Raw genomic sequence first — 15,550 nt, 5'->3', positions numbered from 1 at the left:
GGCTCTATGAGCAGCGTAGAGCTATAGTGGAATACCAACTCCAGCATGGGCGGCGTAGTGGGAGTCAGCCTCCTCAATTCTTTACAGAAGAGTGGGCCTGGTTGGCAGACATCTGCCAGGTCCTTGGAAACTTTGAGGAGTCTACCCAGATGGTGAGCGGCGATGCTGCAATCATTAGCGTCACCATTCCTCTGCTATGCCTCTTGAGAAGTTCCCTGCAAAGCATAAAGGCAGACTCTTTGCGCTCGGAAACGGAGGCGGGGGAAGACAGTATGTTGCTGGATAGTCAGAGCACCCTCATGTCTATATCTCAGCGCGTTTTGGAGGAGGAGGAGGGGGAGGAGCATGAGGAGGAGGGGGAAGAGACAGCTTGGCCCACTGCTGAGGGTACCCATGCTGCTTGCCTGTCATCCTTTCAGCGTGTATGGCCTGAGGAGGAGGAGGAGGAGGAGGAGAAGCATCCTGAAAGTGATCTTCCTAGTGAGGACAGCCATGTGTTGCGTACAGGTACCCTGGCATACATGGCTGACTTCATGTTAGGATGCCTTTCTCGTGACCCTCGCGTTACACACATTCTGGCCACTACGGATTACTGGGTGTACACACTGCTCGACCCACGGTATAAGGAGAACCTTTCCACTCTCATACCCGAAGAGGAAAGGGGTTCGAGAGTGATGCTATACCACAGGACCCTGGCGGACAAACTGATGGTAAAATTCCCATCCGACAGCGCTAGTGGCAGAAGGCGCAGTTCCGAGGGCCAGGTAGCAGGGGAAGTGCGGAGATCAGGCAGCATGTACAGCGCAGGCAGGGGAACACTGTCGAAGGCCTTTGCCAGCTTTATGGCTCCCCAGCAAGACTGTGTCACCGCTCCCCAGCCAAGGCTGAGTCAGCGGGAGCACTGTAAAAGGATGGTGAGGGAGTACGTAGCCGATCGCATGACCGTCCTCCGTAACGCCTCTGCTCCCTACAACTACTGGGTGTCGAAGCTGGACACGTGGCCTGAACTCGCGCTGTATGCCCTGGAGGTGCTTGCTTGTCCTGCGGCTAGCGTCTTGTCAGAGAGGGTGTTTACTGCGGCTGGGGGAATCATCATGGATAAGCGTACCCGCCTGTCAACTGACAGTGCTGACAGGCTTACACTCATAAAGATGAACAAAGCCTGGATTTCCCCAGACTTCTCTTCTCCACCAGCGGACAGCAGCGGTACCTAAACAATACATAGGCTGCACCCGCGGATGGAAGCATCGTTCTCTATCACCATAAAAAGCGGGGACCTTTTAGCTTCATCAATCTGTGTCTTATATTCATCCTCCTCCTCCTGAAGCCTCACGTAATCACGCCGAACGGGTAATTTTTCTGGGGGCCAACAAGGCTCAGTCATATGACTTTTGTAAACAATGTTTATACGTTTCAATTCTCATTAAAGCTTTGAGAATTGCACATGAACCAATTTTTATTTTAACTGGGCTGCCTCCAGGCCTAGTTACAAATTAAGCCACATTAACCAAAGTGATTAATGGGTTTCACCTGCCCTCTTGGTTGGGCATGGGCAATTTTTCTGAGGTACATTAGTGCTGTTGGTACACCAATTTTTTTGGGCCCTCGCCTACAGTGTAATCCTAGTAATTTTTATGGGCTTTGCCTGCACTCATGCTACAGCAAGGTGTGTGGGGTTCGCCTACACTTTTGCTACATAAATGTAACTGGGGCCTTGTCTATACTGCAACTACTGAAATATGAAAGAGACTGTTATCTCCCTAAACTGCTGCAACGGGAATGTTACTGTGGCCTGTCTTGACTGCTACTACTACTGAAATGGAACTAATACTGTGCTCCCCCTATACTGCTGCTTCGGAATTGTTACTGTGGCCTGTCTTGACTGCTACTACTACTGAAATGGAACTAATACTGTGCTCCCCCTATACTGCTGTTTCGGAATTGTTACTGTGGCCTGTCTTGACTGCTACTACTACTGAAATGGAACTAATACTGTGCTCCCCCTATACTGCTGCTTTGGAATTGTTACTGGGGCCTGTCTTGACTGCTACTATTACTGAAATGGAACTAAGACTGTGCTCCCCCCTATACTGCTGCTTCGGAATTGTTACTGGGGCCTGTCTGGACTGCTACTACTACTGAAATGGAACTAATACTGTGCTCCCCCTATAATGCTGCTAGTGATATGTTACTGGGGCCTGTACCTAATGCTACCGCTCAAATGTTACTAATCCTGGGCTCTGCCTATACCGCTGCTAATGCTATGTCACTGGGGTGTGGAAACGGAGGCTTCCCAAAGACATGATGGTGGCGAGGCCATTTCCCACCAACGCGGTTACTGTTAAGGTGCATATAACCACAGACACGTGGAGAGGACACGTAGTGCCTCAAAAACATCCCCCTCCTCCTCCAACAATGAAAACATTTTTGGCAAATACCTTTGCATTGGTCCGTCTGGTGTCAGTCCAAGAATTTCACCTTTAGCGACACAACAAGAGAGCCCCCCCACCATTCCCCCGCCACGGCCCACTTAATCCTGGCCAGATTTAGAAAACCAACTAAATAAAACCGCGCTACTAGGTCCGCAGTCGCCACCACATTCCCACCAACGCGGTTACTGTTAAGGTACATATTACCGGTCTGACTGGGGCATGCACTGTGGGCCAAGGCACACCTGTATTGTATGTGACGTTAGCTCTGCTGAGCAGGGCACTGCAATGGGATTTATTTATGTACCGCCGGTGGGTTCCAGGGAGCCACCCATGCTGTGGGTCCACAGGGACTTCACATTAGGGATTTGTACCTGCCAGTGTCTATGTATTAAAAACCCCGGTCAGACTGGGGCATGCAGTGTAGGCCGAAGCCCACCTGCATTTCATCGGACGTAACCTCAGCTGTGCTGGGCAATGCAATGGGATATATTTATGTACCGCCGGTGGCTTCCTGGGACCCACCTATGCTGTCGGTCCACACGGAGTTGTAACTGCATGTGTCTACTTATAAAGAACCCCAGTCTGACTGGGGCATGCAGTGTGGGCCTGTAGTGGAAACCCAATATATCTATATTCTTGATTGTGGGCCTTTGGTAGTGGACAATGAACCTGTATTCTTGAGTTAACATTCTGCATAACAAAATGTCATCTTTGACTTCTGTTCTGATACAGATATAGATATAAGTTCTTACATTTATGCAATATGTATACTTCCTTTTAAATGAAATATCTTTTTTCATTAACTCTGCTGACAGAGATGAAATTTAATATAAACACGCTATATTTTTCCATCTGTTTTATAACTTTAGACAAGTACCGCTTTTAGAATACCACAATAATAACCCAAGCAATTTTACTGGAAACATATGCAAATAACATGAGAGATTTAAGCAATTACTAATTCATGATATAGCCTCCAATCATATCGGTTTTGACACACGTGGGGTGAGACAGCCCATTCTTCTCTCCCTGCCCTCTCCAGAGTGCTACCACGTGACGGGCAATACCAGATGACCGGATGAAGGAAGACGCTTATCCAATAATCAAACAATACGCTGTATCTATGTAACCTTTGGCCTGCCCCAAAAGGGCAGATATGTTAAACTTTATAAAAGAGGCTAAACGCCCAAGAATAAACAGGAAGTCTTCATAAGCTGAACTTGTGTCAGACTGATTACTTCGGACGGTGCGCACTGTCCCCCAACCTTTAATCATTCAATCTGGAAGGGTGTGAACATTCCTAAATTAATCAAGTCGGTGGACGCAAAAGGAAATCTACGACAGTCCGAAGCCCACCTGCATTACAGCTCACGTTACCTCAGCTGTGCTGGGCACTGCAATGGGATTTATTTATGTACCGCCGGTGGCTTCCTGGGACGCACCCATGCTGTCGGTCCACACGGACTTCACATTAGTGAGTTGTACCTGCCTGTGTCTATGTATTAAAAAACCCGGTCAGACTGGGGCATGCAGTGTGGGCCGAAGCCCACCTGCATTTCATCGGACGTAACCTCAGCTGTGCTGGGCAATGCAATGGGATATATTTACTGTATGTACCGCCGGTGGCTTCCTGGGACTCACCTATGCTGTCGGTCCACACGGAGTTGTAACTGCATGTGTCTACTTATAAAGAACCCCAGTCTGACTGGGGCATGCAGTGTGGGCCGAAGCCCGCCTGCATTAAACCTCACGTTACCTCAGCTGTGCTGGGCACTGCAATGGGATTTATTTATGTACCGCCGGTGGCTTCCTGGGACCCACCCATGCTGTCGGTCCACACAGAGTTGTACCTGCCTGTGTCTACTTATAAAAAACCCCAGTCTGACTGGGGCATGCAGTGTTGGCCGAAGCCCACCTGTATTCAATCTGACGTTAGCTCTACTATCCGGGGCACTGCATTGGGACAAACTACAGGAGCAATACAGCACTATTGAGACGTGCACAGCTACGCTAGCATAGGAGTCCTCTGTAGGCACGCAATTGCTGAGGGTTTGTGCAGAGGCCTTGGTCCTTGGTGCAGTGAAAGTCCGCTTCCTGCCTAGGATTGCTGAAGCTGTGGGCCGAGGCCTATGTCGTGGGCGTGGTGCAAGTCTGCCATGTTTGGCTGCTCAGATCAATTTTTGATTCATGTCTTGGGCTTCCTAGGACCCCCCTATGCTGTTGGTGCAAACTTAGTTCCCATCGCGGTGTTTGACCTGTCTGGCACTAAGGCACTGACTGACTTAGGTAGAGGGCAGAGCGCTGACGGCTTTCCCCTTCCAGTGTGGATTGAGCTATGCAACACCTTGACAGATTGAATACTGCCAACCCTCTGCAGTGTGTGCCTGCAGTTCCTCCTCATGGCAGACACACTTATCAATAGACATGAGGGTGGTGTGGCTGTGAGGCCAGCGTGTGGCATGAGGGCAGCTGAAGGCTGCGCAGGGACACTTTGGTGTGCGCTGTGGACACTTGGTCGTGCGGGTGGGTTGGGCAGCATGAAACCCAAGAGAAGAGGCAGGGGTGTGTCCCGCAGGTAGTGCTTGTGCTTTGTTGGAGGTAGTGTGGTGTTTAGCTAAGGTGTGCCTTGCTAATGAGGGTTTGTCCGAAGTAAAAATTGGTAGGGGGGGGCATTCTTGCCGCTATTGTGGCTGAATAGTGGGACCTAGGAACCTGAAATGCAGCCCAGCATGTTGCCCCTCACCTGCCCTATCCGTTTCTGTGTCATTTCCAGCACTTTCTTGGGTTTTGCAGATTTTCACAAATGAAAACCTTAGCGAGCATCGGCGATATACAAAAATGCTCGGATCGCCCATTGACTTCAATGGGGTTCGTTACTCGAAACAAGCCCTTGAGCATCGCGAAAAGTTCGACTCGAGTAACGAGCACCCGAGCATTTTGGTGCTCGCTCATCTCTACAGCTAGTGGATGTATGGAGGGTCTTAAACCCTACTACCAAGGATTATACCTTCTTTTCTCCACCTCATAATACATATTCTAGGATTGATTATTTTTTACTCCAACACTCATCCCTACCCGCCCTGACCACAGCAAAAATAGATAACATTACCTTCTCAGATCATGCATTGATCACTCTAGAGTTAACTTTACCTTCCCTATACAAAAGGGAATGGAACTGGCGACTCAATGAATCCCTCCTCCATAGCCCGGTAACTTCAGATGAAATACAGAAAGCCTTAAATGAGTACTTTGAGCACAACAACACTCCGGACGTCGACCCACTGACAATATGGGAAGCACATAAATGTGTCATCAGGGGTTTATGCATTAGTCTAGGATCCCGCATTAAAAAAGAGCTCGGAGAACATCTCCGGGGGTTACTGGATAAAATACAGACCCTAGAACTCGCCCATAAGTCAGCCCAGGTCAGCCCGGAGGGGGTTGAGCTGAAATTGCTCAGGAAAAAGGTCCGCTCGGTCTGTTTAGGTCAGGCAAAGGCGGACTTAACGAAATGTAGATGCCACCTCTACAAATTCGGGAATAAACCCAGCCGTACGCTAGCAGGGGCGCTTTGTTAAGCTAGAGCTAAAGCTTATGTTCCACACATCAACACCCCTAATGGCTACTCTTTGCACACCCCTCAGCATCAAGGACTATCTCCAAAGATCAAACCTGAGTAGATTCCCACAGGAAGCGATCGATTCAATGGAGGCCCCAATTACTCAGAACGAGCCAGCAGAAGCTATCTCGAAATCTCACACAGGGAAAGCACTAGGCCCTGATGGGATAACGCTCACATACTACAAAAAATACGCAGGAACATTATCAGCTTTCAATTCCCTAACGTCTGGAAATACATTACCTAAAGACATGCTGAAGGCCCATATCGCGGTAATCCCAAAGAAAGGAAAGGACCCGGCTCAGTGTCAGAGTTATCGCCCTATTTCTCTACTGAACATGGATCTGAAATTGTTCTCAAAGATCTTAGCGGACAGGATCTCCCCCTTCCTACAATCCACAATTCATAAAGACCAAGTGGGCTTTGTACCACTCAGAGAAGCTAGAGACAATACGACAAAGGCCATAAACCTGATACACTCCGCACAAAAACAATCCCTGACGGTTTGCTTACTATCCACAGATGCGGATAAAGCATTCGATAGGGTGGAATGGGACTTACTGTTTGCCACTATGGCACATATGGGAGTAGGCCCTAACATGTTACACTGGTTGGTAGGCCTAAATTCGTGCCTGACGGCATCAGTCAGAGTAAACGGTCAGCTCTCAACCCCTTTTTCTATAACAAATGGTACAAGGCAAGGTTGCCCACTCTCACCTTTGATCTTTATATCATGTCTGGAGCCCCTACTGGGACACATCCGCTTAAACCGGAATATCCAAGGAATCCCACTGGGGACACGGAACATAAGATCGTGACTTACGTGGACGACTTATTATTCTTTGTCTCCAACCCAAGAATCACCCTGCCGAATATACTTGCAGAAATTAAAGCATATTCTACCTTATCTAACTTCCGGATCAACTACCACAAATCTGCGGCGCTCAACATCTCCCTTCCTCAATCTAAAGTAAACAAATTTAAAGACATCTTTCCATTTTCATGGGCAAGAGATCATATTCACTACCTTGGCATTACACCAGACGTCGAAAATTTATATTCGGCTAACTTCCCCACACTTCTAAATGAGATCAGACAGGACATAAATGCCTGGACCAAAGGTACTTTCTCATGGTTCGGTAGAGGAGCCATCATGAAAATGAATATACTCCCTAGAGTGCTATACCTGTTCCAGGCCCTACCCATCCAGGTTCCGAGACAATTCTTCCAACATTTACACTCTCTCATGATTAAATTTATATGGGCAGACAAATCTTCCCATATAGTGAGGAATACCCTGTCCAAACCAAAAAAGGAGGGGGGTATGGGGTTACCAAACTTTTTGAGATACTATCAAGCGGCACATTTAGTACGTATAGTGGATTGGCACAGACACCCCGACCTTAAGCTGTGGGTGGATGTAGAACAAACATTTGTACCAATGCCACTGGCAGCCCTCCCATGGACACAGGGACAAGCATCAGTGGATTTTATGAAACACCCTACAATCGGCCCGACACTGTGTATAATTAACAAAATAAGAGCCAGCGCAGATATCTCCCTTAAGCCATCCCCCGTGTTTCCAATCCAGGGCAACACGGCGTTTCCGCCGGGTAATGAGAACAGAACCTTCTGTAACTGGACTTCAGGGGGTAGATTTCGAGCAGAACACTTTCTCCAAGAGGGCCAATGGCTATCAGTAGACATGCTAAGGGAAGTAATAGAACCGAATCCGATCTCAATGTGGCAAACAATCCAACTGAGGCACTTTCTCCTATCACTTTCTAGACCCAGCACATTTACACGACCAAAAACACAATTTGAAGCCATATGCAGCGGAGAGGGCCCCTCTAGGCATACTCTATCCAGAGTGTATAACATACTCAATTCACAACCTGAAAACCCGGCGCTAGGATACATACAGAGATGGGAGGAGGATCTCGGGATGACACTGACTTCAGAGGAAAGGGTAAAAATATTCACTATTACACATTTTTCCTCTATATCAAGCAAAATACAGGAATCGGGATACAAGATCCTCTCTAGGTGGTACAGGGTGCCCTCCAGTTTACACAAGATATTCCCCTCTGTCTCCCCCCTGTGCTGGAGATGCAGAGCAGAACAAGGGACCCTGCTGCACATTTTCTGGGAGTGTTCAGAGCTGACCAGTTTTTGGTCGGAGGTTTGGCGGATCACTTCCAAGTTTACGCATTATCCGTTACCAAAAACACCAGCCTTCCTCCTCTTGCATCACGGTGATATCCCCTTAGCTACATACAAAAAATCAGTGGTGTGCTTCTTGGTGGGCGCGGCGAGGTCTTGCATCCCGAGACTCTGGAGACAAACGGCCCCACCCATGGTGACTATGTGGCTGAACACAGTTAACTGGATTTTGGAGATGGAGGACCTTACAGCATCATTGAAAGTTTAGGAAAACATGGTACCATTGGATACTGTTCCGGGACTCAGAGGAATTCAGATCCCTGCTCAACCCATAAGGCTTGAGGCATCTCTTTTTATCTACTCTCCCCCCTCCCCCTTTGGAATTTTTTCCCTTTATTATTTCTCCTCTTTTTTCTTCTCTCCCTCTCTCTTTCCCCTGTCTTCTCGCTACCTTCCAGGTAGGCCGCATCTATGTGTGTTTCCCTATTGTGTCTCGTCTGTTAGAAAGAAGATTATACAGGACACAGCAAGGACATTAGGTCCACAACAGACTAAAGGGGGTGTTAGCTTTTTCCCCCTTTTCCTTTCTTTTTCACATTCAGTAATATTAAAGGGGTTGTCCCGCAAAAGCAAGTGAAGTTAAACACTTCTGTATGGCCATATAAATGCACTTTGTAATATACATTGTGCATTAAATATTGGCCATACAGAAGTTATATACTTACACACACACACCCCCCCCCCCCCCCGGTGTTGGCGGCCCCGTCTCCATGGCGGCCCGAAGCCTTCTTCTGCCTCAATTAGACGCGCTTGCGCAGTCTGCCTCTCTGTCCCATTGAATGGGGCCGCTCCAGCGTGCTCGCGCCGCACAGCTGGTCTGCGCATGCAGATATCACAGCGTTTTTCTTGCGCTGTGAGGCAAGTGTTTTCACTTGCTCTCACAGCGCAAGAGAAAAAAAAATGCCAGTGGGTGTGAGCCCTTATACATGTAATGTTGTACCAAACATTTGCGTGAGCCCGGCCTAATACAAGCCAGTAGATGCGCAAAAGTTGTCTGAAAACTTAGTTCCCCCTTTAAAAGCTTTGTTTTATTTATTATTACTTGTAATTGTACCATATGGCAGCAGCTTTAGGGCTAATGACCACGAACGGATTATCGCTGTGGAATAGACATGCTGTGGTAAACAATTCTCCCATGTCCACAAGCGGAAATCAACTGCGATTTTCCACTCGCGAGGGAGAATCACAGAATGTTCTATTCTATGCGGAAAATTGTGTGGACAGCTTTCATTGCAGTCAATGGAAGCCATCCGTCCTGAGATACTTCCACTGTGAGCACAGCGGAAGTACCGCGAGAATCCGCATCACCGCCCAGCACCGGATATGGAGAGGTGAGTATAGGGTCTCTGGGGGGCGCCGTGTCTGATTCCGCTGCGATATTTCGCAGGCGGAATCCGACCCAGCCATGGGCATGAGGCCTTAAGCTGAGCAACAGTTCACAAAAGAAGTCGGGAAAGTAAAAGGACAAGAAAATGCAACTAAATTGATATGAAGCACAAAGAGAAAAGTAAGCATCAAGATTAACTTTTGATTTCTGTAAGTCAATCAAAAGCAGAATCATACATATATGCTGCAAATTCATATGTAACTAAAATATAGCGCAAGTTCAGATGCAATACCAAAACATATTTCAGCTTTTTTTTTTAAAGGATACAATTTCCACAAACAAATAGGAAGATGAAGTAAATACAGACAGACATTCCTGGGAAGGATGGGCCACCATATGCCATAATTCCATCATACATAACAGAAGTCCAGTCCTCTCCGGTTAGAATCTGAAAACACAAAAGTCACATGAATAATTAGATTTATTGCACTTTCCAGGAAAAAATAAGGTCTAATAGGACCTCTTAGATATTTATGGGCCAGATGTAGTGTTAGTTAATTAATCTCTTTTGCAAACCTCTTATTAATATATTTTTTGGGGTGAGCAATGATCTTCAATTGTAGGTCTAATGGAGTGTTCCCAGTATGTAGTGGTTGGCAGGGTGCTCCAAGGAAAGACAACGGATTACTTGCTGACAGGGTACCATTACTTACATAAATTGGAAGTGTAATCTAGCCCACCTAATCAGATCCCACTGGAAAGCTACTGTAGCACAAATACCTGAAGAAGTTAGTACTGGCTAGGATAAGGAGGTGTCAACAAATAAGGTGCAGTGCGGCATGCTGCACATGGGGCTGTGGGTACTGGTGCATTATGTCTCCACCGGAACTATGGGTGAAGACATTGGTTGGGTGGCCTCAGTGACAGGGTACTGCCCCCAGCTGTGGATTGGCCTGGCTCACTGACAGGTAATGTCCTCTAGCTGTGGATTGGCTGCAGCATTTCTGTAGAGCAGCAGATAGTGCTCCTGGAGCATCTTCTGCAGCGGCCATCAAACAAGGTCCAACGCGGCAGACAGAGAGTGGCTCCTGCAGTATGATGGTAAACTGACACCCAGCCGTCTCAGTCTTCAGCTCTTGCATGCACATCTGGCCCACAGCTGCTGGTATGGAGCTTGCCTTTGGTGAGAGGGAGTAGAGGATATCCCTGGTGACACAAGACATTCTTGGGGTGCAGGACGCAGCAGAAAGGTGAGGCCAGAGCTCCGGAGCAGAAGACGCTCTACTGATAGGAACTGCGGGCAGCTGGGGCACAGGCCAAATGTCCTGCGTCTGGAATGCAGGCACTCTGCACACACAGACACACTGCCGTGGAGGTTGGTTGGGACTTCACATGGCAAGGCTGCTGGGACTAAGGGAGAGGCGGACACCCTTATGGAGAGTACGGCTGGTAAATCACATGTGCAGGCTGCCAAGACTCCATGCCTCCACCCATACTTCCGGTGGAGACATAATGCACCAGTACCGGGGCTGTGTAGCTACAGACCTGTCAGAATGCCTGTGCTAACCTCTTCCACCTCTGAAAGAAACCAACAAAGGGTGGCATGTATCAGATCATAGAGCAATTGAAGAAGCTGGTCTGCACTGATGAATCACAAAAGTAAAAAGTGCAAAAAAAAAAGTTAATGCTGTAAAAACAAAATGCAAAAAATAATGGTGGCATGCCCCCCACTCCAAAAAATAATAAAAGGTACACAATATATATGCTCAAAAATGATGCTATTAAAAACACAACTTGTTCCACAAAAAATAAGCCTCTACATGATCATGTCAACAAAATTTTTTTAAAGTTATATGCTTTGGAATATAAGGCTTCTTAACCCCTTAATGGCTGACCTATTTCATGCCTTAAGGGACAAATATTTTTTTATAGTCCCATTGCTAGAGCCATAAGTGGGTATATTTTGCAGGGTTTTTTTTCATTTTACTCTACTTAAAACTTTTAAAAAGTTTTTCAGTACATTATATGGTACATTAAATAGGGTCATTGAAAAATACAACTCGTCCTGCAAAAAACAAATCCTCATACAGCTACGTTGATAAATAAAGAAGTTACGATTTTTTTAAACAAAAAAAATTCTTGGTCACTAAGGGGTTAAATAACTTGACCATGAGATGTGCTAGCTATAATTCAGTTTTACCAGTGTAATCATCATGTTTTAATTTTACAGAAACATATCAATTACTTTCCATTACGAAAATGTAAAAAGAATTGTTGCACAGTGTTATTGGTTGTGTCAAGGTCCTAGCCCGATATGAATTATATTTTCAGAATCAGACGGGCCAGCTGAACAAAATGCATCTAAACTCATTGGTGTGTGGGGCCCGGAACACCCCTATATGGCGTATCCGCATACCTGCTAATAATTTATGTGTCATATTTGGTATCGTAGATAGATAGATAGATAGATAGATAGATAGATAGATAGATAGATAGATAGATAGATAGAAGTGTAACCGGAAATATGTCAGGCATATACTCCCGATCGGAAGGTCTCCTACAGAGATTTGGCCAAAATGGGGAATTATGGTTTTTCCACAGGTCCATACACATTTACCCCACCCTTCTTTTAATGATGTCAGAGGGGGTTGGGAGGTGGTGTGTTCTTGGAAAGCTTTAAAAACTCGGGCCGCAGAGAGACCAAGTGGTCAGATATCGGAAATATGCTACGGTGTAAGGCTTTCCCGTTTGCTTCAGTGACTGCGCATGAAAAAGAACCTTGGGCCAAGTATCCCAAATCTTGTACCTCTCTTTATTTTCTCCTTGTTTTATTTTAAAATACTGTCTGTTGTGTATGCCTGTATACCTTATCTTGGTTGTAACATATTTTTCTGTATATTTTTGTTTACTTATAAATATTTAGCACTGCTAGTCTTTTTTAGAATAAATTAGCAATTTATTAGAGAAGCCTTTCCTGTTTTAAAATGAACCATAACTCTGAAGATTGCGTTCATAATTCATAGTCTGGGTTCCAGCTTACATTTAACAGCTGGTGGTGGCAGAGTGTGTGTGTGGGCATTGTAGAGTGTGGGAGCCGTTAAACCAGATCAGGTGGTGATTTGAGCTTTTGTTTTGACTGCGTGCAGAAGCCTAGGAAAGCTGGGTACAAATTCACCTGTATTCTAACGACTACAAGCTTGCAATCCCAGTAGAGTGATCAATCGAGGCCCTACTATGATCAGTGTTCGCAGTGGCGAGAGCACTCAGAATAGTCGATCTGTAACAAATTGGCAACAGAGTCTCTCTCCTTGACAGTGTATGCTAAGTATGAGATACAGTGTTGACTGGGCAGCAGGGTACTGTTCCTGGATATAATGGTTAAGTCAGCTACCTGTGTCTGCCACCCTCTGCTCCTCCTATATGAGTGGATTCATAGCTGTGTACTGTCCATCAGCACTGTAGGAGTTAATCCTCCCCAGTGCTTACAGCCCAGCTGCAGGGTAATAGGCTATTTCCCTCCTATTTAGCTGAGCTGGGAATCCTCCTCCTTGCCTCAGTATTGGTATAAGTTTCTCTCAGACACCTAGCAAAGGTCTTCTGCTTCTGACTCCTGTGTCTGTACTGATTCTGAGACTTACTACCTGGATTGCAATTGTACTCTGCCTGCCTCGACATTGGTCTGGATTCTGATTTGTGGTTCAGACTGTTTTGCGGTGCATTGCACTGGTGTCTCCGACTCCCGTGGGTCAGCTGCCAATGACACTGGGACTACTCCAAGATGTATCGGCCTACTTGGTTTCCCGCAGCGAAGTTCAGATCCCTGTACAGAGGTTAAAGGGTGAAAACTGGGGAACCATCAGAATAACACCCTTAGGATTAGCCAACAGCCAAAGCGATTAGTTGGCACAGTGGTTCCACACTCAGTGCCTGTAACACTGATGTATGCTAAGAATGGGATACAGTGTTAACCCCACTTTTCCCCGTTAGTATGTAAAACAGCATACAAAGAATCACCACAAATTTGGTATTGATACATTCATAATGGACTCACATAAAAAAGGAGGCCAGGTGATGTATTTTTTATAGCCACTAGCTACCTGAATCCAGTGATGTCCCCCTCTGAAGTCCCAATGATGCATGAAAATCTGACTCTTTTCAGAGTCCCGTAGACTTGTATAGGACAGTAACCACACAGGACTCTGAAAATAGTCAGGGACTTAAGAGGAGGACACCGCTGGCTTATAGTAGCAGGTGAGTATAAGAAATACATCATCCGGCTCCCTGTCACATCCCTTAAAAGCGCCATAATTTAGTTTATGCTGCTGTGGGGACATCAACAGATTGCCTTTTGAGAGTTACTTATTCATTATGCAGCTATCCCCCCAGTATATAAGCGAGCTAGTGTTACCTTGGTTAGTTATTCCTTTCTATCTGAGACTCCCAGACTTTTTTTCTCAAAAGGTCATGTGAGGTCTACTTTGGTTTATGCCGTTTGAAACTAGTCAATTTCTCAGTTTGTGTGATGTTGTTACATGGCCCTTACCAAAGAAACTGTCTAGAGGGGGATACAGACTCTCCTATCAGTTACTGCTTATGATCACACAGCTCCTGTCACAGTTACAAGAGAGGTGATCACAACCTAAAGTTTATTTAGGTGAATATAGAAGGTAATGGCAATTAAGCTATCCACCCAGCAGGAAGAAATGGTAGAAAGTCTAGCTAATGCTGTGTAAATGCATCCTGGGATTGATTTGAAAATGCAAGTAAAAAGTCTCACCAGTAAGATGGTGCCTAATAAGCATCAGAAAGAGGTCTGCAGTGCATGGAAGTGACTGCAATACACAGAGGAAACTTCCAGAATGTGACAGGCAATCAGGTGAGAGGGCGGGAAATGTAAAATGTGTTTTTGCTAGAGTGGCTTATTGTAAAGCATATATACATTTATAAGGGTATGCTAATATAAGCAGCATATCATTCACAAGAGTGGCTGCTTTGTATTCCATTTGAGTACATCCTACACCTTCAGTGTATTTGTTTTACTTCATATGTCTAATTCTTTACCTCCATTGTCAATAAAGCAATAGGGGTAAAAGGGGGCAGCCATGTCTGGTGCCATTTTTTTAATCAAAAGGAAAGAACTCATTATTAATATTAATTTTTGCTGAACGGTTTTGGTCCACAAATAGTTTAGTAAAACCAAATTTCACAAGGATTAATTGCAGAAAAAGCCAATCAACTCCATTGAATGGCGTTTGTGTATCTGTTATAAGAAGAGGTAAATGTATGTTTAGAACTCTAGATGTGTTATCTTTAGCTTCTCTAGATGGGATACCTCTGACCTGCTCCAGATTGTTAAAGTTAAAGAGTAATTTTTATTCTATTGGTCAAAATTTTCGCATAGACCTTTATATTGTTAATGATTAGAGATAGGAGTCTATAGCTGTTAAAAATTGTTTTGTCTTTTACTTCTTTGGAGATTAAGGTCATATGGACAGATAAGCTTTCCTTCTGGAAATAGTTTGCTGTGCGGTTGTTGTTGTTAGCTGTTTAGTCATTCACCACCCTCGGCGACCCTAAAGGCAGGCTCCCTCCATGGTTTTCGGTTTTGCACTGCTTATTTTTCAGTTGTGTGATATCCATGCTAGTATCAGCTTTAACAGGATCAGCCTTAGAGTTCTTTGGCGGCCAGGTCTTCTTTTGCCCCTAATCTGTCCAAGCATTTTAGATTTCTCCAGCGACTCTGCTTACATTACATGGCCAAAATACGTGAGTCTAAGTCTGGTCATCTTGCCCTCCGGTGATATATATTGGGTATTATATGATTCAGGACTTCTCTGTTTGTTACTCTTGCTGTCCAGGGCATATGCAGTAGCTTTCACCAGCACCACATCTCAAACGCATCAGTCCTCTTTCTATCAGCTTTTATTGCAGTCCAGCTTTCACATCCAT

At 45.7% G+C, this 15,550-nt stretch overlaps 1 protein-coding gene across 1 annotated transcript in view; it reads right to left on the bottom strand.

Annotated features, from left to right (window-relative positions):
• Positions 1-15,550, bottom strand: part of CACNA1S (calcium voltage-gated channel subunit alpha1 S) — a 1,022,072-nt gene that overhangs the window by 722,649 nt on the left and 283,873 nt on the right. The window contains exon 14 of the mRNA XM_066600322.1: positions 9,929-10,049. Coding sequence (XP_066456419.1) covers positions 9,929-10,049 — 121 coding nt within the window. The remainder of the gene's footprint in view (positions 1-9,928; positions 10,050-15,550) is intronic.

Source organism: Eleutherodactylus coqui, chromosome 4 (assembly GCF_035609145.1).
Source record: "Eleutherodactylus coqui strain aEleCoq1 chromosome 4, aEleCoq1.hap1, whole genome shotgun sequence".
Classification (NCBI taxonomy): domain Eukaryota; kingdom Metazoa; phylum Chordata; class Amphibia; order Anura; family Eleutherodactylidae; genus Eleutherodactylus; species Eleutherodactylus coqui.
The sequence above is the reverse complement of the archived record's forward strand: the minus strand, read 5'-3'. Positions and strand labels throughout refer to the sequence as shown.